The following is a 23904-nucleotide window of genomic DNA, read 5'->3' as shown; positions in this document are numbered from 1 at the left end:
AAGAAAGAGGAGCAAATTAACAACCAGGAGTTGCCAAAACCAGGATATTAGGTTTCAGCCCAGAGAGCTATTGGCTCTGGGGCTATGTATATAAATATATATCTAGAGAGTGAGCGAGCGAGAGGGGAGACAAGGAGGAAGAAGAGGGATGTTTTGTGGGTGGCTGTTGTTTGGGCAGATGTGGATTCACATGGAAATGAACTATATATTTCTTTTTTCAGCGAGACTAGTGGTGGTGGCTGCTGAGGGCACTTAAAAAAAAAGTTGTTTCTTAAAATAAAGGCGGGGGGGGGGGAAGAAGAGAGAGATAAGGTTTCAGGTCCAGGCTGATAGCTGCAGAGAGGGGAGAGGTTTGGGGTGGGTTTTTTTTTTCTTGCTGATGCCATGCAAATTCAGGAGAGGAGGGAAGAAAAATCTCTTTTAATGACTCATTGATTGAGCCGGTTTAAAATTAGTTGTTGTTGTTGTCTTTTTTTTTTTTTTATTTTCCGCCCCCTTGATGGCCATCAAGAGAGGGATGGAAAGAGGAGAGGAGGGAGAGAGAGTGTGTGTGTGTATGTGTGAGTGTGAGAGAGAGAGTGAGACGGAGAGAGGGGGATAGAGAGAGTGTGTGAGGGAGAAAGAAAAATAATCTTTTCAAATCTCCTCCCTCTTTTTTTTTCCCCCTCGTTTCTTTGCTTTTCTCTAAAGCTCTGTGGTCTGTGAAACACTCTTTCTTCCTCCTCCTCAGGAAAATGGAGACACTTCGTCTCTCTCCTGGCTGTGGAGCTGGGAAGGATTTTTCTTTTCTTTTTTTCTTTTTCACTCCTGGCTTAATTTTTTCCTTTCCCCCCTCCACTTCCCACCACCCTAATCTTGTCATTTCTTTGAGCTTGTGTCTCAGATTTGTGCCTGCTGGGGATTTATTTTTCACTCGTTTCCTCGTTTTCAGTGTCGCCACTCGATTTGATTTGATTTGTTTGGTGCTTTATTTGCAATTTCCTCTGAATTGCCCTGTGCTTCACGCTTTTAAACAAGGAATGGAAGCGGTGCTCTTTTTTGTGTGTGCGCGAAATTCTTGGGCGGTAGGTTTGGGCTAATGCGCTTTTTTCTCCTCTTCAGAACCAAGTTTTTCGATTTTTTTTTTTTCCCTTTTCGGAGAGAGAATATTTAATTGTAATGCTTCTATGTAGAGCAAAACAATAAACGGACTATTTCTAGAGTAATCCGTTTGGTTTTCCTTTAGAGCCGGGTGTGAATCTGCTTCTTTGTGCTATCGGATTATTTTCCATTTTCAAAGCAATGTTTTATAAATACCGTTTTTACTTGTGGCTAAAAACAATAGTTGGTGGGTTGTCTAGGGGATTTGCTTAAGTACTTTGTTCACTTTTCCTGGGTTATGGGGGGTGTTTCAGTGTTTAATTTGCTTTCGACATTATTTGTAAAATTCACTTAAGAACTGCGGATTATGGCAGAAGAAAGGCAGATCGCTGTGTTAAAAACCGAACAAAATTAAACGACTTCTAGAGGACACATTTGTATTTACTTAAAACTGTTATTAAAGCACCACTGGGGGAGGGAAAGAATGAGATCTTGAGGCCTTTCCTTGCTTCACCGTTCCCACCACCCCGATTTTTCTCGTCTTTTCGGGATTTAATAATGTTAGACTTAAAAAAAAAGGATTTGAAAGGAGAGAGGAGAGGTCTTCCAGCAGTCGCTCCGGCTGCGTCCGGGCTGGGCTGCGAGCGTTTTGCCGTGCAGGTTCGGCTGCGTGCGGGAGTGGGAGAGAGCAGGGAAGATGGCGCTGTCTGGCTTCCTGCCAGCGTTTGTTGCGCAGTTTCACTGTGACTCTCCTCCCCCACGGGCGCCATTTTAAGGTCCTTGCTGCTGTCAGTGCGCCGAGTGGGGCGTTGCCGCCGCGCCTCTCACGAGCCATTTCTTCTCCCTCGGTGTGTCCGAGAAATCCTGTCCCCAAACTCTCGAGTTACATATTTTTCTTTAGGAAACCGATGTAAGAGATTTTTTTTTTCCCCGTGTGTTTCGCGGAGAGACGATTCTTTTTTCTGTCCAGGGGAGCAAAAAAGGAGGGTAGATTCCTTCGGGCGAAGGCTATTTCAGGAAGCGGCCCCATTAAATCTTTCACGTTGAATCTGTTCCTTTTCAGACTTGTCGCATCCCTTGAGTACCCTGGGTCGCGATCCTGGAAGCTATTAAACTTACTTAGCTATTAAACTCAGTTTGTTCTAGAGGCCTGAGTGGCCTGGGCCCCTAGTTTTTAAAACTGTAAAGATGAATTTACATCTTGTTTATATACACCTCTAGATTTTCTTGCCATGAGACGCATCCATAATTGAAGAAGGGAAAAAGTAGGTATGAAAGAACATGCTCTTCCAGGGATCTGATGAGCAAAAATGATGACGTATCAGTGAAGAAGAAACCTATCTTTTTAAAAAGTCCTTTAATATGACACATACAGTAAAGTAATTATCATCAGAGTATTAAATTTAATTCCCTTAAACATCTTTGCAGAGTTCAAGGGTGAAAAACTTTTTGGTAAGTGAGCAAATTAGTCCTATTGCTGTTACTTTCCTAGTAGACTTTTTTTTTTTTTTTGGTTAGGCTGATAGGTTTTTGTGGGTGAGTTCTTATTGCTCCTTTACCTTCCACGTGAAGTGATTTTCTTTCCAAATGGGTTAAGCTTGGTGGCTCCATTTTAATAGGTCTTTTAGGTTTTGTTTTGGTGCTGTGTGTGTTTTAGGGAGGGCACTGAAAATTATCTTGTATTTTTTTTGGATCAAGACCCCTCAGTTTTTTGACCATTTCTGTATAATCTGACCTGTGCTCTTGATGCTCGAGTTCAATACCAACAACGTCTGAATTGAGGAACAGCAAGTGTGCTGCCAAACCAACTCATGCTGAGCCTACTAAGGAGTGTGGATGCTTGTTTAATTCTCGTTTTATGCTTTTTGACGCATCATTGGAGGGCCTCCCCATGCCTCTTGCTTGTTCCTGCAGAAAGTGGCAGGTTTTATTATTTTAGGATTACTTTTAAGGCCTTTTAAGTTCTTTGCCTGTTGATGTTGAAAAGTTTTAAAGTACGTTTCTAGTGAAATAAACATTTTTATTACTTGATGTATTCTGAAAAAGAATCTCTGAATATAAACTTTTCTAAAGTCTTCCTTGAGGGCAACATTGTTAATGTTTTAGTTTTTTTAATCGACTGATGCACATGACAGAAACTCTTACCGGTTATTTAAAAGTCTATCAAGTGTGGAGTATAGTGTTCACATATTTCAGAAAACTTCTTAATACATGACATTTGCCCTTCCTTGAAGCTATTATTTTGTATGATTGCTAACAGTAGTCTTGGATTGCAGCGTATGAGTGTTTTTATTTTAACGTTTGTGTGTGTTCATACAATAAAATTTTGCTAATATCCGCTGATGGCTGGCAGATTCCTTGTGGATTCTTTCATTAATTCATAAAAATAATGAATAAATGACCAGAGAGACATACTCTTTGCCCTGATCTGCACTTATTGAAGCAAAATACATTTTCCTTTGAGTTCAGGTGTTTGAAGGGTAGAATTTAAATATACTAATTTTATTCTTTTTAGATGCACTCCTTTCTTTGGCCGGGTCTGAGCTTAAAAGCTTTTTTTCTTCTTCTTACATTTTTGAAAGTAGTACTCTGTGTTTCTCTTAGCTTGTTTTTGTTGATTCAGAAGTGCAGAAGCTCACCATGTTGATAGCTGCCCTAGTTGTGCTTTATTGGGTACACATCAGTTTATTCACTGGGATGATACTAAAATATATTAAATGTCTTCTGCTGCGTTCATGCTATGAGCACTTGGCTAGTGTAATATACGTGTATTATTGATTTGATAGTGCTTTCAGTATATGTGTGGCCTTAAAGCCGGTTAGTGCTACAGAGTTACCGCACGCTTGACAAAAACAGTTTTGCTGCATCTTAATAATTAATTACCATCACATAGATGGCAGTTTTCTGCCCCCTCCCTCCCAAGTGCTCTTTTTCAGTAGAGTTCATCTGTATAGTTTAATTGTACTGAGGTGGTAAAAAACAGTCCTAGTCTAGTATAAGCTGCATTTTCTCCAAGGGCACTTTCTGTATCCATAAAACTTGGAAACATAGATTAGTCCTTAGTCTAGAGTTGAAGAGCTTTGTCAATATGGACGTGCTGGTATGCTACTTGAGCGTTGTACTGTAGGTGTTTTTTCAGAACTTTGCTGGTATATTTTCATCTCAGTTCCAGGAAAGAAAGTTGTATCCACATGACTCTGGTTATATTTTATAATGCAGCTCTAATGGTCAATGATCATGCCTTTTCATGCTACGTTAGGCTTGAGATAAGTCTAATGGTTGGTGGGACCATGAAAGAATGGCAGAAAGATTAGCAGTGGCACCATGAAAGAAGGGCCCCTAACGTGGTAGATAGAATCCAGGCTTAAGAACCTTCTTGATAATGCAGCTCATTCTGTTCTGAGAGTTGCCGTACTTAATTCTAGCAGTTCTTCTGCTGGAAGAAACTGCATCTCTGCATGAAAGGTTTTCAGTATAGACATGGGGGATGGTCTGCAGAAACAAGGAGTTTTGCCCTCTTCCAGTAGAGGTAAAGGAGCAGAATATAGGTAGTGGAATAACATTCTTTCTGGACTACAGCTGTTCTAGGTTGAAAGCTGTGATAAACAATATCAGTAAAGCTCTTGTAGTATTACCATAACTGTATGAACACTGCAGCCTTTGCTGGTACATTTTCAGAAGGATAGCATAGTTAAATGAATATGTGTATCTTTATTTTCTGACATCGATGAGCCTGTTTTCGTTGCGGAAAACGCATTTGCTCTGTGTGTGTTATTTTTGTTTTAATTGAGAATCACTGAGTTTGCAGACAAAATAAGAGTTAACAAGATTAATTAGTACCAACTGACAATGTGAGCCTTTCATTCCTGTAACTTCTTATAGTAGTTTTAAAATCCTCTAGACCTATTTTGGATGTTAGTTTGAGTAAGGGAGTGTTTACCAAAAAAGAAAGAAAGAAAGTGGGCAAGTCTCTGTAGCCTTCCTTTTATGGAAGGTATGAAGAAAGGATGGGGAAGAAGAAGGTGGGGGAAAGTCCGGGAAGAAAGTTTTAATTTAACTGCAAGAGACTGATTATTTTTTTAAGGATTGATCTTGTACCTTGTTTTGGGGGAACTTGCATTGATTTTGTTGTGGACTTGATCCGAATGTGGAAATTCGATCTGGTGTTGAAGGCTGAATTTATTGAGAGACATGTTGACTAGAGAAAAATCTCAGTCCCACTGCACTAGGTGGCAAAATCCCCATTGGCTTCAGCAAGGCATTGGCTTCGACAAGGACAAGATTGGCAACGTGCAGGATTTTTATTTTTGGAGCAGTGGTATGGACTGCGCTGCTGAATGAGATACCATCTGTCTATTCATCATATTCAAATTTTAATTGATTTCCTGTGAACGTGATAACTAAAAGGAGTAGAAACCTCTGTTCTGCTTTAGTTATTGACAGAAATGAAGTGTTAGTCGCTTCTGGCTATCATGCCTGTGGCAAGATACCAGCCTTGTGGGTTTTTTAAACTAGTATTGACTGGAGTGGTGTTAAAAAGGTATTAACTGGGCATTGGTTTCCAAATTAATGGAGGAGTGATCAGTTCATAAGGAAGTTGCGTTCTGGGACTGCGTATATATTTTCTCTTTTCAGAATCTTTGAAAATGATATGCATGGAATGAAAAGTATGACATGCAGGTATTCCATACTAGACATCAGGTAAAAGCATCTGAAGAACTCATTCAGGACGTTACTTAAACTACTGTATTGCGCAAATAACATCCTCTAATAGCTTGTGTTATTGCATGTAGTTGTTCCTAGAAGTACTTAAGAACATCTAACTGGCTTTGGGCAGGAGAACATTTCTGTTGTAACCAACTTTTCTGAGATTACCCTTCCTCCTTTTCCTTTCAAAATGCTCTGTGAGTACTGGGATTCCCCAAGAGTTAGGTATGAGGTGGACCAGCTTAAAGACAGGGCCCAGAATAGGCAGTAGCATGCTCATAAAGGGTAGTCACCATCTGGGAGGTGGGCTGAGCCAGCCGAGTGTTGAACCTGGTGAATTCCACGGGGTAGGTAAGCATCCTGACCTCCAGGCTGAGTTATTCTGGATTTTCTGTGTGATTTCAAGAACCTGTTTTTAGATGAAAGTCTTGTCAAAATTGTGATGTAGCCACGAGGAGCTCTGTGTTCAGTCAGGAAAATTGTATCGAACAAATTAAAAATTCAGTTCTTAGTATATAAAGTGTGTGGCGGGAAACCAGTTTGCAGACAGCTGCCCTGGGAGTTCACAGATCTCAGTGTGCTTGTCTGTGGTTAGACTTTCACTAGCACAGACGCTACTAACAATTGAAGTGTGTGTTTCCTTTTTTTTCTTAATATATGACTGTGTAGTTTTTGGAAGCTTGATAAATTAGGAATGCTTTTGCCAAACGCGGTTTAAATAAAGAATCATTTTTCTGCGCTATATTAGTGGGCAGTCAAATTTAAGGAATGGATGAACAGTCCATTGTAGGTTGTCTGTGCTTTAGTGTGTAATTTTTATTTGCCCTTCTGTACGTGGAGCTGGCACGTAAAAATTGTATAAGAACCCTGTCGTCTTAGGTGCCTGTCTCCCGCCAAGTCTCAGAATCCATTGAGATGTATACTGTTGTAGCGCTTGTGTGTTTACTAAATGATTGTAGCTCTTTATCTAATTCCTGAGTAGTTCCCATCTCTCTCTCTGTTTCGTTTTTTTCCTTTTTGAAACGTTTTTTCGTAACGAGAGGTTCTGCATAATTCTTCTAAGTATTTAAATTACAAATTTCTTCTTGTACCTATTGCATGCAGAAAGTCGTTGAGACTACTGGTGCTTAAATTGAGAATTCCATAGTTGATTTCAGACATTGTAAGTTCATCTTAAAAATACTGCTCAAATTTAGAATCTAAGGTTGGAATTGCATTTTCATATATAGAGAAAGTTCACACAAATTAAGTTCTGTGTTCCTGATTCAGAATCCCAAATTTATTACCGTTAGCTTTTTTTTTTTTTTTGAGTACAATTCCTGATAGAATTAGAAACTATACAATAGTTGTTTTTTTATTGCTTACTCTGGAAGAGAAAATATATGTAAGAAGCACGTTGCTAGAGTATAAGCCCAGTGTGATTTACAAGTGAAAATTTGAGCCCTTTGCTTTACAAAGTACGTCTTAAAAACTAATACTGCTGTCTCATTCTTACTGTCCTAAAATGAGAGCTTTTTGATAACTGTTGTCTATATTTTTTACCCGAATAAAATCTGAGACAGGCATTTTCATTTCCAGTCAAATTCTGCAATATGTACCTCTTCTCTCTTGACTTTTGTGTCATTATTCTGCTGCATGCAATCATTTATACTAATAAATATGTCTTAAAAATCTTTGCATTCCGTTTTTGTAAAACTTAGTTCTTGACGATAAAATGTGTGGATGTGGTGAGCAACTCTAAGCTGGTCATAAAACACGTGCTTGGTTAGTTACAGGAATCTGGTACTACCCTGTTGGCCAGATCTTAGCTTGTTCATTAGCAGTATGAACTTGAAATTTAAAAACAAAATATACACTAATAAGGGTTTGAATTTACACTTCTTTTTTACACTCCTGTATTGCAGAGAATAGAAGCAAGATTCTGCAGTCCTTGCACAGGTAAGTTCCCTTCAATTAATCTCAGGCTTTCTTGTTCATTAGGAACCTGAAGTGATAACTGACATGATAAAATCCATGTTGTAGGTAAGGTAGTAGTTAGGACACATTAGCAATTTGAAATGAGTGCTGCTTAGATGATACGCGTTACCTAATACGTGGTAAAATGATAACTTTTTTCCTAGTTAAGAAACACACCGAGCATAAATTTTTGCACTATTAAAATGAATGGAAGTCTTGTAGGGAACTTGTGTGATGGCAGGATTTCAGCTCTGGGAGTTCTGGCTCTGCAGTCAGTGCAGGATCAGTTTTAATGTCGTAGTGTACCTCTGTGATGTGATTTAAGGAGCGTTCTCTGTTTTGTGATATTTCCTCTTTATAATAAAGTAATCTTCTATCTCTATTCAAATTGAGGGATAAAAATGGCATACATTTGTTGAAATAGTATCACTGCAGTAGTGATACTATTAGCGATACTAATAGTTGATGAGTATTTAGTTCACTGCGGTACTATTCTCTATGGTGAATATTACAGTAATTCTGATTTCTTCTATTTTTGTAAGTGACGGTTAATGTTGTTACAGTGACAGTTTATTTCTGAGGATTTTCCGTAGTGGAATTACTATTAATGTTGGTACTGTAGAGTAAAATTCTGGCAAATGGTGTAAAACCGCAGAATGGTTCAGATGATTTGATGTTTTGATTATATTATAAATCCCAGTAAAGCTTTCTTTAGAGTTTCTCTGGCTGGACAAAGTCTTACTGAAGCTGGTGAGATTTAGGCAGCATATTGTAACTTAAGGAGCGTTTGCTTAGGTACTAAGTATGTTACGGTGTATCGTTGGATCATCTCCCACTAAAAAGCAGTCCTGACAACAATCATCTCCTTATTTTAAAACATAGATTTCCAGTGGTCACTTTTCATGCTGAGAAGTCGTGGACCAGCATGTGGCCAGTCAGGAACTGATACTATGTAGCTGCGTTGAATTCCTAAGTTGGTAGATTTTTACAGAGGTTTTACAGATAATGTATTTCCTTTTGGATTACCAAATTTGGATATCAGTTATGTCGAACTACTAGGAGTTATTGCTCTAAACGTTGCTTATCTAAAGTAGCCACTATCCTAGGCTTTCAAAAAATTGAAAAATAATATTTTGCTGCTTTGTGTGTGAAATTGTGCATAAAGTTATGAATGACTTCAGTGAAAACAAATTCTGTTGTGACGTATCTGAATATAATTTGAGTGAATTTGAAATTTGGTATTTACAGTAGTTTTGACTAAATGTCTAGTATAATAGTGAAAGCTATCAACATAGCTGGCATCAGTTTCTGAGGAAGGTATTCCTTACGCCCAACAACATATAAGCTGGGTCTTGCAAATAGTCACTTGTAAGTGTTTAAACTTCCTTAGGGTTCAAGTTTCTTTATGACTGTGTGTATTTTTTTTTTCTTTTTTGACAAACGTAGTCATTGTTTCGGTTTTGAAATTATATACATAATGTATACATATATGAAATGTGTGTAAATGGTTTGACTATTTCAGGACAAATCCAATTTTAATGACTCTGCAGGTTATATAGACCCTGCATGTGTTACATGATACTCTGGTTTGCGTAGCACAGTGGTGGAAGCAGTTGCTTTCATCATAAAATGGCAATATTTCCCTTTGTACACAGCGTTACGTAATAATTTAGCTATACAGGACCACTCACTATATGTTAGGTAGTCCTATGCCTTGCAGTAAGGAGGGCAAATTTCAGAACTGGATAAGGTTGCACAGTGCTATTTGATTTTTGCAAATTTCTATAGATTCTACAGCATTAATGCTTAAGCATTCATGTTTGTGAACCTTTTTTCTTACATCCAATTTTTTTCCTTATATCCAATGAAATTTCCTGTGTTGCAACTTGTGACTGTTGCCTCTTGCCCTTCTGCTATGTACTGCTGAGAAGAGTCTGGCCTGGCTCTGCTTGTCTTAGCACCCCCCTTTAACTAGTGGAAGCCTGCAGCTGGTCGTCTTAGCCTTCTGTTTTCCAGATTAACGAAACAGTTTCGTCAGGCTTCTTCAAATGTCGTGTGCTCCAGATTCTTAACCATTTGATTGGCACTCTGCTAGACTCTCACCCATCTGTCTATATCTCTCTTAAAATGGGGGGACTATAGTTGGACACAGTATTTCAGAATGGACCTGCCAATTGCTGAATAGAGGAGAATAATCGCTTCCATCAACCTCCTGGGGTATGCTCTAGCTAAAGTGAGAATGGTGGCTGTATTAACTGTACATGTGAGGCTGCAGTTGAGCAGTTGCTTTAGGTGGACTGAAATGCTGATCTCTTCCCCTCTAAATTACTCAGACCGCTCACTCCTATCCCTTCTCTTATGCCGGAGCAACCATTCTTGTAACCCTATGGCAAGCTAAATCAGGAAGTAATCCAAATTGGAAACCAATCAGTGTTTTTTTTTTTTTTATCAGGTCTGATTTTCTCCTCCTGGTTACTGTAAAAAGCCTACAGTTAACTCAGTGAAATTGGAAAAGAGAAGGGCAGGACTGCTGTTTTCCTCTTTTTGTTGGCTTGCGCTTTATAGTGGGTTAGAGTGCTCAAAAGATAGTAGAGGCCTTAAGGCTGGATATCGGCAGTCCCTCAGAGCATTAGCCTGCATAGGTGTGTTGGGAATAGGGGTGCGTAGAGAATATCAGATGATGAAACTGGCTTTATATACTGCAAGGGACTCAGGTGAGCTGACCGTGGAGTGACCCTGGCTTCCTTCCTGCTTGCTTGTCCTGCTCCTGGATCAAAGCAGTAACATTAGGCTTTGTGGTAAAGCCAAGAATAAATGTGGTAAAGCCAAGAATAAATACGTGTTTCAGCGGATGAAATGGTGTGGTTTTTTTTTCCCTCCAATCTTTTAAATTTTTCCCTATTTTTGTTCGTTGTGGGTTTTTTTTTTCCCTGAGACTAGGAGGAGTTGTGAAAGTTCTTGCACGTCTGACCGCTCTAGAAATGATGGCTGTAATTTGGTTGTTAAACGTTAATATGTTTTGATGCTACTGTTTCTATATGAAGTCACATTGAAATTGTTTTAATGCAAGTATATGAATACATGTTGCGTTAAAGGAAAGTGTTTCTGTGCAAGTTAATTTAGCCAAAGATTATCAGTGTGTCACTAATTAAGATGTTTAGAAACAACCTGAGTTCAAAGTTGTCACTTCTTGCGTAAAATGAAGACGATTCAGTGCTGAATCAATCCCAGATCATTTAGAATATGACAGCAAGAAATTTAATATCCTTAATGTATATGGTAATTGTACAGTATCAGCCAGTTTAGAAAGGGGCTAGGAGAAAAGTAAATTATGGGGATTGAGAAAAATGGTTTAAATGTGTATGTAATGCCCTCCCTCAAAATTAAGAATGTGCTAATGTTTATTGTGTTTTCTTGAGTCAGTCTTCCATTCCCTCAATGTATGGATAAATTATTATTCTTTAAAAAAAAGCTTTCAATTGCAAATACATTTGGAGTTCAGCTGACTTCAGAACCAGTACATTTCTTCTCTTCCTTCCAGTTGCATGTTCCATTGTCAGTTTTATTGCCTAAGGCCTTGTCTTATGTTCTGTTCAGGAGCATGTGGTGAAGAGGATCTGTTCCTTTCCCAGAAGGGGATAGGCAGTGTTATTTCCTCGTGTGCATGTGACCCAAGCTGAAGTATATGCTGCTTTCACGCTTTTCTCCAGAACAGGAAGAAGGGTATGAAATGAAATAATAGAGGCCTTGCTAATAATAAAGAAGTTGCAGGGATTATCTGTACTGGATTGTGATTAATAAGTAAGGATGTCCTGCTGGAAATGAGCAGTACTCCTTTGAGTTAGTTGGATATACCAGCAGGGCTGAGTTTGGCCTAGTTACGCTAAATGGAATTTTATATATGTTTAAAAAAGACACTGCTGAACAGTGTTGATGATAATTAGGTATTTGTTAGGCTGTATTATAACAGCTCTCCACAGGGCTGTGTGGCTCTTGCAAATGGATATTTTCCCTCAACTGACTCTAGCTTGGGCCATTGTCAAGGCCCTCAATGCACTAGCAGGCCTCATTGGCCCAGACCAGCCTCCCCAGGTCCTTCTTGACTCGGCCCAGGCCCATGCCCCCGTCTCAGCCCAGGGGCTGTTGGCGCCTGCCCCAGCGATATCGTTACGGTGCTGGTCTCCAGCTTCCGCACAGCCGTGCCCCAGCCTGGCCGCATGGACCCCGCTACTCTGGACCCTCACCCACAGTGTGACTTCCTGGCCTGCCCTTGGACCTGTTGTGTTGCTGTGGACCTTCCTGATCAACTAGGCTATGTCTGACCCTGATTGCCCTCAACCATACCTGACCCTGATATTGACCCTGGCCTGTGGATTGACTCTCCTGGCTTCACCTCTGACCTGCCTCATCACCACGAGCTTGCTTGGTGATCCAGAGCCTTGGATGAACCTGTTTGCTCCCTGCACCAGGCCTGCCCTGCTCACCTCAGTTGGCGGTGGTGGGATGGGCCCTGGCTGGTGAGATTCCTGCCTTGCCCGGGCTGTGTTACCCTGCTTGGCTCCTGGCCCGCTGTCCCTTAGGGAGAGGCCAGCCTGTGCTGCTCCCTGACAGCCGTAATGGTAGCTTCCATCTGAAACTTGACCTTGATTTGGATCAAAATCCGGGAGTGAGTCAATGTGTGAGAGTCTAGGTTATAAACCTCATCTTCCAATTCCTACTCATTGTGTCTAGTTTTAATTTCACAGTCTCTTGGGATAATACGGTTTATACATGATTCATACATGAATAATGAATTTGGCCCAGTATATTGTGTAACTTGTGTGTAAAAACTAAAAGGATAGTCTGTGGCAAGAAAAGCAGCAGACCTGGAAGTTCTGTGTTTAAAAAGTCAGCATTTCTAAGTTAAAAGTTGCCAACAATTTGTGTTGCAGAAAACACGATCTGAAAATTACACAGTGTAGGCTTGCATTTATTAATGTACTTTTAAATGAATATCTGCTTATCTTAAAGTCAAGGTTATGCATTGCTGAAGTTGTCCTCTTTATAAACAGACTGAATTAGTAGTTGCTTTTGGGTGTACAAGGGCTGACTGAATCTGGTTGTGTACCTCTTCCGTTGTTGTCTTTGAATTAATAGAAGAATAATCACCACTGAAAATCTGTATCAGTTAAAAAGATCTAAATCTACAGTTACAGGGTTATGTAGAATTTGGGAATGCACACTGAAATGAGAATAGAATTTAATCTAAATAGGAATTGAGTTTATGTGGCTTGGTGTAAACTTGATTATTCTTTTTACAGACCGCATACCCCTATGTGTGCTGTTTACGTTGCATATTGGTCCTGTGGTATTTCACAAAAGCAATGCAATACAGCATTGGGTTAGTATAAAGTTGTGTAGCTATTATTTGGGGATTTTGAGATGGTGGTAATAGGAATCTTCTGTAGCTTCATTTTCACATTTCAGTGTGTGGGAGTACATAGCCCCTTAGACTGTGGATGCTGACCAGAACAACTTCTGAACATAGCAAGAGATATGTATCCAGTACGAGTGTTCTTGGCTCTGTGATGTTGTGTTGATCAGCTATACACAATTTTTTGCTAGTAGCTTTCTACAGATTAACCCTTTGATAAACTAGAATTAAAAAATGTATTACCTTTGGCGTATTACTTTTTTCATATGCGTACAGAATTTTGTTAAAGCGCAAGGAAAAATGTGAGTTCCTAAATCAGATAGCTTGCATTGACATTTTTCATCTGGTTGTGCGGCTATTGTCTTCAGAATTGTTAATTTTTTTTTTTCTGGATTTTTTTTCTCTGTGGAACTGTGAAATCATGGACCCCACACCATAGTCACATTAAGAAACCCAGATGAATATACTGTTTGGGGAAAAGTCAGTTGTTACACGATCTATTTCTTCCTGGTAACAACTGATAGTTTACCTTTTTATGAACAGAAAACATTTAAGAGTTAAGTTTTGTACAATGCTGTAGCTCCTTTGCTATACGCACCTTACGAAGCCTCTGTGTTTGTATTTCTGAGGGATATTCCACCTGCCCAGAGATTTTCTCCATTAAGGACAAGCACAAAAGCTAACAGTCTTTAATGACATATTAAAGAGGGTAAAGCATAGGGTCCTGGTTTTAGGAGGAGACACTTAGGCAGTATTTCACCTGCTGGTGCAAAATCGTATAAAGATACTTTGTCTTAGTAACTCTACTGAAAAGACTGTAAGAGATGGGAACTGTCAGGCGGTTTTATTTTCTTGTTTGTTAGGAACATTACTGTTCTGGAGGGCTTGATTGTGATTCTTGGCATTTCCCAAAAATGCATTTTCTTCATTTTATTTTGTCTGTGGTACAGCAGTAGGATGCTACGGTATGTTGGGTAGGATTTTTCGTATGAAATACTTGTGGAATGAGTAAAAGGTATCAAAACGTTATTTTTTCTAATCAAGCCAACTAGATGTTGGCTGAAGGACTGTGTAGTGAAGAATATGTATTGCCATTAGGATTTTATCTCCTTGGCATTTTTATGTGGCTTATTCTTTTCTTCTGATCATAATTTGCAGATTTTTAAGAGTTTGAGAAACTTACCAAATTCAGTGATGTACCTTAGTAGTTTTAACAGCCAGAGGCATTCTAATTGAGCAAAATTCTGTGGTCACTTGGACTTTTCCATAGCATTCGTTCTGTGGTGTATAGTCACAGAGAATATTTCTTTGGGTAAAGTAAAGACATTTTACTGCCTTTTTTTTTTTTTATTTTATTTTCCCCAAATAGCAATGTCAGTTTTGCCATAATAGCATAGGATGGGATTTTCAAAAGTAGGCTTGCCGTATGAAAATACAGATCCTGTTGACCTTCAGTAGAATTTGTTTTTTTGGGGGTTTCTTTTTTTTTGATAGCTGAATGTCTTTGAAACCTCTTCTTGAGATGGATATACTGCTTTTCTGTTAAAGGAAATAACAGCTTTCTGTAAGTAGTGCTAACAATGCGGTTAAAACAGAATGCAAGTCGCTTAATAATTTGTTCTTACTAATGCATGTTTACATTGGAATTTAACGACATCCTAAAATGTCATATTGCAATTTACTTAAATTGCAAGACCAGTATTCATGCTGGTAGCTGTACACAACAGTGAGCAGATGAACTACTGAATCAAGAGAGAAATTATTTTTCTCACAATGCAGAATCACATCATGAATGCCGATTTAGTCTAACGTTGGAAGTAGTCCTCTGTAGCCATGATTTATTTTCCCGTTCTTGCTGTTCTCCCAGAGAGGTAGTAGTGAGGGTTCCTTATAGTGATGTATCCTCTGGTCTTGCTTCACCCTCTCTGTAAGCTACAGTGAAGAGAATTGAAGAAAAAACCTGAATGATGCTGTGCAGTATAGAGGACAGGGTACTCTCTGCTAGTCTAAAGGATAAACCAGTGTAAGAATTGATGAGTTCTAGAAAAAAGGCATGAAAGATGACAGAATCACATAGAATCACAGAACGGTTGAGGCTGGAAGGAATCTTTGGAGATTTTTTTTTTATTTACTCCTCCCCAGAGTGGGGTCAGCTAGAGGAGGTTACCCAGGACCAGGTACAGTTGGGTTTCAAATATTTCCAGAGATGGAGACTCCATAACCTCTCTGGGCAACCTGTTCTAGCGTTGCTCACCCTCACAGCAAAAATTTTTTTCTTATGTTTAAACTGATTTTCTTGTATTTCAATTTGTGCTCATTGCTTCTTGTTCGTTCACTGGGTACCGCTGATGATGAGAGTCTGTCTTAATCTTCTTTACCCCTCTGCCCCCCATCAGGTATTTATACACATTGGTAAGATCCCAGCCCTCTCTTCTTGAGGGTAAACAATCCCAGCTCTCCCAGCTCTCTTAGCCTCTCCTCATCTGCTCCGATCCCTTCATCATCATCATCATCATCATCATTACAGAGATCAGTAAGAGAGCGATCCTGAAGCGGGATTCATATGGAGCTGATCAAGGAGAGTAAAAGTTTATATTCTGCAAGGAGTTACAGAACTTGGTAAGAGAGGGGGTATTAGAAGAGATGGAGTGAAATGAGTTAAAGCCAAAACTGTATTAATAAATTTGAGTGGTAAGTATAGTAGCAGCCTTTTTAGGAAAGCAGAGAAAAAAGAATAAGCATGGAATGTGGAGAGATCATTTTGATTTGATTATAAGGTGTTGTGCAGGTGAGATTGTATAACTTAAGTGGAAGTCAGGGTATGCAGACATAGGTTTAAGAAGTGCTAGCATGGGTTGTTAATGTAACTGGTGGGATTAGAAGGGATCTCTGCAGAGAAGATGAGGGAGCACAAAGAGGTCCTGAGAGTTCCTGACAGGAAAAAGGGAGAAAGTGTTACAGAACTCTCAGATGAAATTCTGAGACTTAACGGTGAGCAGGAGAACCAGGACTGTGCAAACTGAAGCCTAGAGGAGACAGCAGTCAGAGGAAAAAGTGATGAACGTACTTTGTACAGCCAGTACCAAACTGAGTAAGCGGCGAATAGGAGAGTAGATGGCTATAATATTGAGTTTAAAAATGCTCTTCATCCAGTGAATGGATGCTTACATTCAGTTTGAGTAATGCAAATGAATTCCCCACTCCTTTTTTTAAAGGCTTTTCAGGAGTCTTACCGTTAATCACAGATTTACTGTAATACCTGTCTGAATATTATTGAGAATTTGAAAGGGGGTGTATCAGTGATTAGCAATAGTTAAAGAAGCCTGTGCTAGAATAATAGCGTCCTTTGCAGTGCTTACATCGGGTATAGTTTTGTTTCTTGTCTGTAAGGGTGCAGTCATGATACTAACCTAAATTTGTATATCTTTTTGGCTGGTCAGTAATAAAGCCAATAATTCTGAAGACGTTGTAGTTTCTGTAGTGTTCATGTCAACCCTCACTAAACATAAATCCCCACAGAGGCATTTTAATGAGAGTCTTGAGATAGCATTCACTGTTGATTTTTCACTTCTTTTTCGGTTGTAAAAGTTCTGTTTAGTCAGTTTGGTTAACCATTTGTCTTTCTCCAGTTTTAAATACCTAAATGACTACAGGGTGGAACCTCAAATGGAATTTCGTAGATCATTACACATGGTTGAATTTGGCTGCGAGATAAATATTCGGAATGTGTATGGATCTCAGTAGAAAATGCATGTTAATTTAAGAACTTTGCCAATAGTGAACCCCTGTCCACTCCCATAAATAATAATAAAAATTATTGAGATACTCTAAAAATTGTTTTATTGTTGCAAGCAATCTTCTGTCTGATATGGATCAAATATCCGTCCTCTCCCTTTTTGCTTTAGTTGTCATGGATGATGACGATGATGAATCCTGTCTCCTTGATCTTATCGGGTAAGTTTTCCTTAAGCAATTCTTTCAGAGAAGTTAGGAAAAATCATCTTCCAAAATTATCTGCCAGAAGGCGATTTTTTCCCCCAGTATTGTCTCACGACTAGGTGTCGTGCAAATGAAATGAGTAGTTATGCTTTAGTTTCTTCATGTGGAGATGTATGTATGACAAAAATTTCTACCCCAGTTTCGGCTGACTGGCAGTCCGCTTGCTGGCATTCTGCTCAAGGGAGGGTAAGGAATGACTGTGTGTGGAGGTTGGATTCTCTTTTCAGCTGGGGTAATACCAGGTCAGTGTGGAGGCATGTTACTAAGGGTGTTGTTAAAAAGTTCATTGAAAAGAACTATTTTCTGGATAAATAGGAGACCTCAGCTTTTGGAGTAGAAGCGATAGAAACTTCGTAACCACTGTGCTTGTACTTTTAAAGGCAAAATTAAATGATAATTTGTTTCTCAATTGAAAAATGGTTAACGTCTATTAATAATACACACTTGCATAAAAATGTTACAAGACTAGAATTGCTGTCTGTTATTGTTAAGTATTAGCAACAAGCAAGTATTCCTCAGTGTTTTGCTCAAAGATGCTTACTTTAAATAAAATAGGGGCTTTTAAATGCAGTGGAAGAAGCTTAAGTCCTATTTGTTTGCGTTGTTTCCGTAACACGTTTGCTTGTAGCTTATAATATATTCCATATGAGAATCTCACTAAACAATAATTAGGTAAGCTGCAGCATAAGCAAGAATTTTTTGGATTTCGTATGTGGCAAAGTTACTTCCCTTTGGCTAACGTTCCTGTCAAGTATTCAAGGACAGATGATCTGCTGTAATGCATTTAAAGCATAAGAAGAAATTGAACCTCCCAGATACAGTACTTCATTCAGACTGACAGAAATCAATATGGCATCAGTCACATAGCAGCTACTGAAATATCTTCTCCACTTCATACAGCAGTTACTTACTATCTTAAATGTAGTAAATGATGTTTTGTATTTCTTATGCACACAGAGCTTCCAGCAAAACTAGTGAGAGCTTTGACTTCAGAAGAAACCAATATACCAGCTCAAAATACAGTGCTGTGTTTTGTATTTGCCATGTGTTTGATGTAACAAAAGTGTTGCCAGTCATGTCTTCCAGTCTTATGGTCTGTGTAGTGTACTGTGTAAGATTACTGAGTGTAGTCTGAAAAGGAGAATACTTACATCTTGCTTGGAACAAAACAGTAATAACTGACTGCATGGGACAATTCATGCTCATGATGGAGCACTTAATTGTGAGGATCCTGGTACAAGTTCACAGGTGATCCAGAAAAGAATTGCTATCTAGCTGAGCATTTGTGTGAAAAAATTATGTCCCCTTCCTGCTGCTTGCAGGAATTACTGTCTAAAGCATCTAGAAGAATGGAAGACCGTTCTTTCCATCAGATCTTTGATTTTGGTAAGTGCCTTCTAAAATTCCCTAGTTACTAAAGACAGCATGTAAGGTGATAAAGTGTTTGTCATTTTTAATTGCATTTTTCATTATTTAAAGCTGATGGACGTATAAAACGGCTTGATTATGTATCAGTAAAAGTCAAAAGCATGATAGAGCTGTGTTTGTGATCTTGAAATCTTTCTCCTTAATTCTTGAAATTTAGTCTATTCTGCTATGAAAATAACACTTGCATTTGAAAATCTATGTAACGGCTTTCACATCGTAAGCCAAATTCTACTGTAGAGTTCCTGCCAAGGGACTCTGTGTCTGTTTGGCATGTCTTCAGTAGACCTGTGAATTCTTCTTTTTTTTAATATGAAACAAACAGAAGAGGCATAGAGGTGTGTTTGGGCTTTTAGAAGACTAGTTATAAACCCGAAAGATCTTTAATTTGCTCCCTCTTTATTTTGTAGGATGGTCAAGAATGAAGAAGAGATGTTTGGAATTAATATTTTTACATGGGAAGCTCCTGCTTCTCAAGCATATTTTATTATTACTTTTTGACCAATAAAGATATTTTAAAATCAGAAAACTGTGTCATTTTGCTCTTCCTGCTAATGAGCATGTTTGGAAATGCCATGTCATTGCTGTATTAAAATAATCCATGTAACGTAACTTTTGAATATATTTTAATGGGTCTGTATGTGTGGTTATATTAACGTGTGTTTAATTTATTGGAATGTTGAATACTTATTCTTTCAGATCACATTTTTATCCCGGTTTTTATTCTGTGATAGTTAATGAAATGCACTGAAATAGTATTTCATAATATTTAATCATATATATATGTACAGCTGATTTCACTTGGAAAAGGTGTAGCTTTTTCTGCCCAAGTGAAGGGACTGTTACTCTTGTGAACATTAGTTTTTGTGATCAGGATGGCAGAAGATATGTTAAAGATCTGTAAGTGTCGTAATTGACTGAGATGCTAACTAAACACGTAGACATTATAGCTGATCGCAGTAGAAGAGATGGTTCCCAATTTTAGTTTTCATATTATTTGAAGATAGTATTTTCCTTTTGTTTTGTGCTTTGTGCTGTTGTAAAATACTATGTATTTTAAGCAAATATGAGAAAATATCTTCATAACAGGAAGTAAAATTGAATGTAACTAGGATTTTGTGATGAACATAGTTTATTATTTGAACTGCTTTGGCCCAGTGACAGTGTGATAAACGTTTAAGAATTGTGGTGGTAAAGAAACGCAGATCCTCAGATGATGTAAATGTTCAGCTTTGCATTAGAGTCAGTGAGGCAGACCTGATTTGTGTGAGTAGAATACTGGGCTCAGTTAAATTAGCCTTATTAGCGGAAAGAGCTCCTTAAAAGCAATTTTTTTTTTTTCTTTTTAAGGGACCCACAGGCACTGAATTATTTTCTTCATGGACCTAGTAGTAAATCTGTAAGTAGCATTCCTGTGTATTAGACATGCATAAACTTTATTGAGTACCTTATTTTTGAACATGATTTTTATGTTTTACCAGAGCAATGAAGACTTGACTAATGCAGAATATTCTGTAGCCAACTCAAATTCAATTTTCGCCAACTCCAATGTAAGTAGTCAGGAGAGAAATTATATTTTTATTGGGATGGCATGCCTCTGTTACGGTTGTATTTGCTTTTTATAAGACCGAAGTAGGTGTGGGCTTTGACTTCTTTGGTATGAAAATTCTGAATGCTAATGTAGAACTACCTCATGCTGTTCATTTCAAGCGCTGGGTTTTCAGGGGGGTGTTAAAAAATTGGTGGCGCACTTGGGCCATTTTTCTTGAGTATGCAAAAACAGCTTGCTGAGCAGTGTAAACGTTCTCTAGTGTAACTCTGCCCAGTGAACTGGACCTGTCATTTTAGTGTTCACAGATGTAGTAGTGCTCAGAATCATAAAGTCATAGTCATTCATACATTTCCTATGCGAAATATATATTTTTGTTTTATTTTTGTTTTTTATTCCTAAGTAGAATCTCAGATAGCAATCATTTTTAAAAATGAATTAATGTTATTTTTTGTTCTTTAGGCTGAAAAGCTAGCTTGGGATGTTTTCTTCCTGTAACTCCAGTATTAGGGATTTTCTCTTGACTATTTCCTGATTCACACTAGGCTGTGAATTAATTGTGTATGTAACTTTTTACCCTTAAGGAAGGTTTTAAAAAGTCACTTAAAATTTATTAGCCGCTCTAAGTAGTCGTCATTATTTTTTCTTCGCTAAGAGACTATTGCAGCAGTGGGCCAAATCACCCAAGCAGGCTGTGGAACCTCCATCCTTGGAGGTTTTCAAGACTCAGCTAGACAGAGCCATGGCTGATTGGATCTAGTGCTGGCAATAGTCCTGCTTTGAGCTGGAGGTTGGACCGGATGACTCCAAAGGTCCCTTCCAACCCGCATTTCTGTAACCTCTTTTTTCAATTTTTTTAATTGACTTCTTCGTCCCACAGTCCAGTAATATGAGTGCATACAGTAGGGTTTTTCCCCGTAGTTCCTCTTTCTGTTTTACTGCTGTCTTGACTGTGCATGTTTAGCCCATGTTCTTAACAGATCTGTGGATATACTGTAGGTTTGTAGGGACTTTAATTGGTGAACATAAATCCTGTAAACTGTATACCTGCCTGTGGAGATCTAGTGGCTTTCTCTAGCTGCAGTACTGTAAGGTTGAAATACTTGCCCTGCCCTTCTCCTTTCATTAGTATTACTACGTATTGTAGAACGAATAAACATTGCGTGGCAGTCCCTTCTCCACAGAGCTTACAGGCTAACGGATGCAAGACGTGACAGATAGACTAGTTGGGATGATGGTGGGGAAAATGGGGTACCAACAATAATAGGGTGTGCCCAATTTTCAGCTGATCAGGAACAGTGGTCACAGCTTGATACCAGGCTAGCCATTATCAGACAGCAGTTTCCTGTATGCAACATGGCAGAGGTGAGTTTTGAGGAGGTTTCCTAAGAAAAATAAGATTATGGGGAAAAAAAGGGCGATGCATGAAATGCGTTTGCCGCAGGCTGGACTTTGTAGTTGTTCTTTGCAGAGATTCTGCTAATAAGCATGAGTATGTGGGTGGAAGTAAGGGTGTATTTCTTGTGTGTTTTCAGAAGGTGAACTTCTGGAGTAAATTGAGAGGAAATGGGAGATAATGGGGTAGATGGGATTGCTGGGTAGGGATTGATGGTTGGGAAAAATGAGAACGTTTGATGAATGCCCGAAGAGTTTTCTGGTGGATGAGACTGGTGAGTAGTTAATCTAGAAGACAGGGGATCAGAGTAGCAGTTTTGTAGTGTGTTCCTGGGGTTGCTTACTCCCTTTCACTCTCCAGCTCTTGTTCCTCTCATGCTCTGTTCTCATCGTTTTGCATCTCTATAACTAATGCTGATGCCGTGTTCTCTTCCCTGCCTTTCCTGGGTAGGCACTGTGCTGACTTAAGTGAAGAATGACAGATTGCATGGATAGAGTCTTACAGTAGTGCGTATGAAGGGACAGGGAGTATCTAAACTACTAAGGCTATATTGTGCATGGTTTCGTAGGCCCTCTTTATAACTTAAAATGCCTAAAAAGTGGAAAGCATCTAAGTTTCCCCCACTGCCCCCCATAAACATTTCGCAGACACTGAAAGTTCTGATTTTGTATGTATTCAGAATTGCTGGCTTGGAGCGGAATTGAGTATCTTGATGCTCATCTCATGCCTTTCGGTGGCAGAGTGTACACATTTCAAGGGTTCAGTGCCTCAGCTGACAAGCATTCTCAGCTAACACCTATCACAAACAAGGTGGAACTCAGCGTATACAGTGGCTGAAGGAAGAGGAGGCAGTGTCCACTCTTTTTTTTTTTTTTTCCTCCCTTCCTTTCTTTTCCACCGAGTTGAATGATTTAATGCCACCTCCACTGATTCCAGGTTTGTTTGCTTGGGCTGTCATCAGTCTCTGTTCTACCTCTCGTGAGAGGGTTCCCTAGCCATTGCAGTACTAGCTGGGTTGTGATCAATGAGTTCTTCCTCCTTCCTATTACGGTATAGCAGAACAGTGTAAGAGAGTGGACTGTTCATGGAGCCCGCGAGAGTAAGACTCTGGTTGCGGATAACCAGATAGACTTACAGAGGCGCTTAACGCCTGTTGAAATTAGTAGGGTGTCGTGCCTGTTTTTTTTGTTTTCTTTTTCTTTTTTGGGTTTTTTTTTTTTTTGGACCTGGGCAGTGGAGATTCAGCTGCTAACTTGGAAGGTCCTGAGTTAGAATTTATGCACCCAAAATTGTTTTCTTATGTTAAACAGACCTGGGAATGGAAGTTGGGATTCTTCATTCCAGTAGGGGAGTTTCAGACTATGAGTACTGATTGCCTATATCCGTATAAAGTAGAAGCTGAAAGAGGCCTCTAAATTACAGAGCTATGAAGGATTTCAGGTTGGATTTTATGTTCTATTTTATGGTGTTAGATATCTCCATAAAATATGCTTGCTGCTATGAGCCCTGTTCTTACGTGGCTAGTGTTCCTTATACTTTGTGTAGGGAAGTGAGATATCCAACTTGAACTGTGAATTCTGCTTCTGAGGTGAGGTGCCTAAAAGATAAACGTAGAAACATAGTTGTTGGAGACACTTCACAGACACAGTAGGAGAATTCTCCACAGGAACCTGACAGTTGGGACTCCTAATAGAACCCTAGTTGGTGCCTCCTTTTTGCTCTGCCTGATGGTAGCTAGGTGCAGTCTAGAACCTGATTTGTAGTTTTAGGTGTTCCATGAGGTGCACCTGTCAAGACATTTAAGTACTAATTTCATTTTTTTTGTTAATGGATGTGTGAAGAAGTTTACTGCAATTTCATAATTGTGTTTTTAAAATGTTTTATTGAACTGTAAGGACAGGCTCTTAATAGTCTAAAACATAAATGAAGTTTCATAAAATAGAATCAGAGGGAGACTTGGGATAAAATGATAAATTACAATAAGTAACTGTGATGCTTAGGGAACTGACGTTAGGGTAGGGGGCTTATTTAAGCATGTGATAATTATGCCTTGCAGCGTCTTCACGCTGTTTAGCTGAGGTGAAGATAGATGTCTGCTGATCTGCAAGAAGTAAGGGTTCAGAATATGAATGTGCTCCTAATTCCGCATCCACAGTTTGCATTTAGCCTGGCTTTAAAGGAAATTAGATATTGTTCTGGAATGATTGAGATTTTGGAATTTAGAAAGGTGAACTATATCTAGCTTGACTATTTTAAGTGTTCCATATTCATTTAAACTTGACATTCCCAGCCTTCTTTAGAAACCTGACATCTGTGTTGCAAAGAGTTCCTGGACAGCGTTTTGTTTGAAGAAAATTTTATGGACAGTAGGCCAAAGTA

The 23904-nt window shown here is 38.9% G+C and overlaps 1 protein-coding gene across 5 annotated transcripts in view; it reads left to right on the top strand.

Annotated features, from left to right (window-relative positions):
* The window catches only part of BICRAL (BICRA like chromatin remodeling complex associated protein), a 48458-nt gene that overhangs the window by 10285 nt on the left and 14269 nt on the right, over nucleotides 1-23904 (top strand). For 2 of the 5 annotated variants that reach the window (XM_068939714.1, XM_009668930.2), the window contains exons 2-4: nucleotides 17062-17110; nucleotides 19931-19979; nucleotides 20062-20130. In XM_068939714.1, the coding sequence (XP_068795815.1) occupies nucleotides 17067-17110; nucleotides 19931-19979; nucleotides 20062-20130 (162 nt within the window). In that variant the 5' untranslated portion in view covers nucleotides 17062-17066. Of the gene's footprint in view, nucleotides 1-7691; nucleotides 7726-11340; nucleotides 11467-17061; nucleotides 17111-19930; nucleotides 19980-20061; nucleotides 20131-21401; nucleotides 21495-23904 lie in introns of those variants that run through there. The other 3 variants (XM_009668932.2, XM_009668929.2, XM_009668933.2) reach the window with 3 other exon arrangements.

Source organism: Struthio camelus, chromosome 3 (assembly GCF_040807025.1).
Source record: "Struthio camelus isolate bStrCam1 chromosome 3, bStrCam1.hap1, whole genome shotgun sequence".
NCBI lineage: Eukaryota > Metazoa > Chordata > Aves > Struthioniformes > Struthionidae > Struthio > Struthio camelus.
Note: the sequence above shows the minus strand (reverse complement) of the source record. Positions and strands in the feature narration are given on the sequence as shown.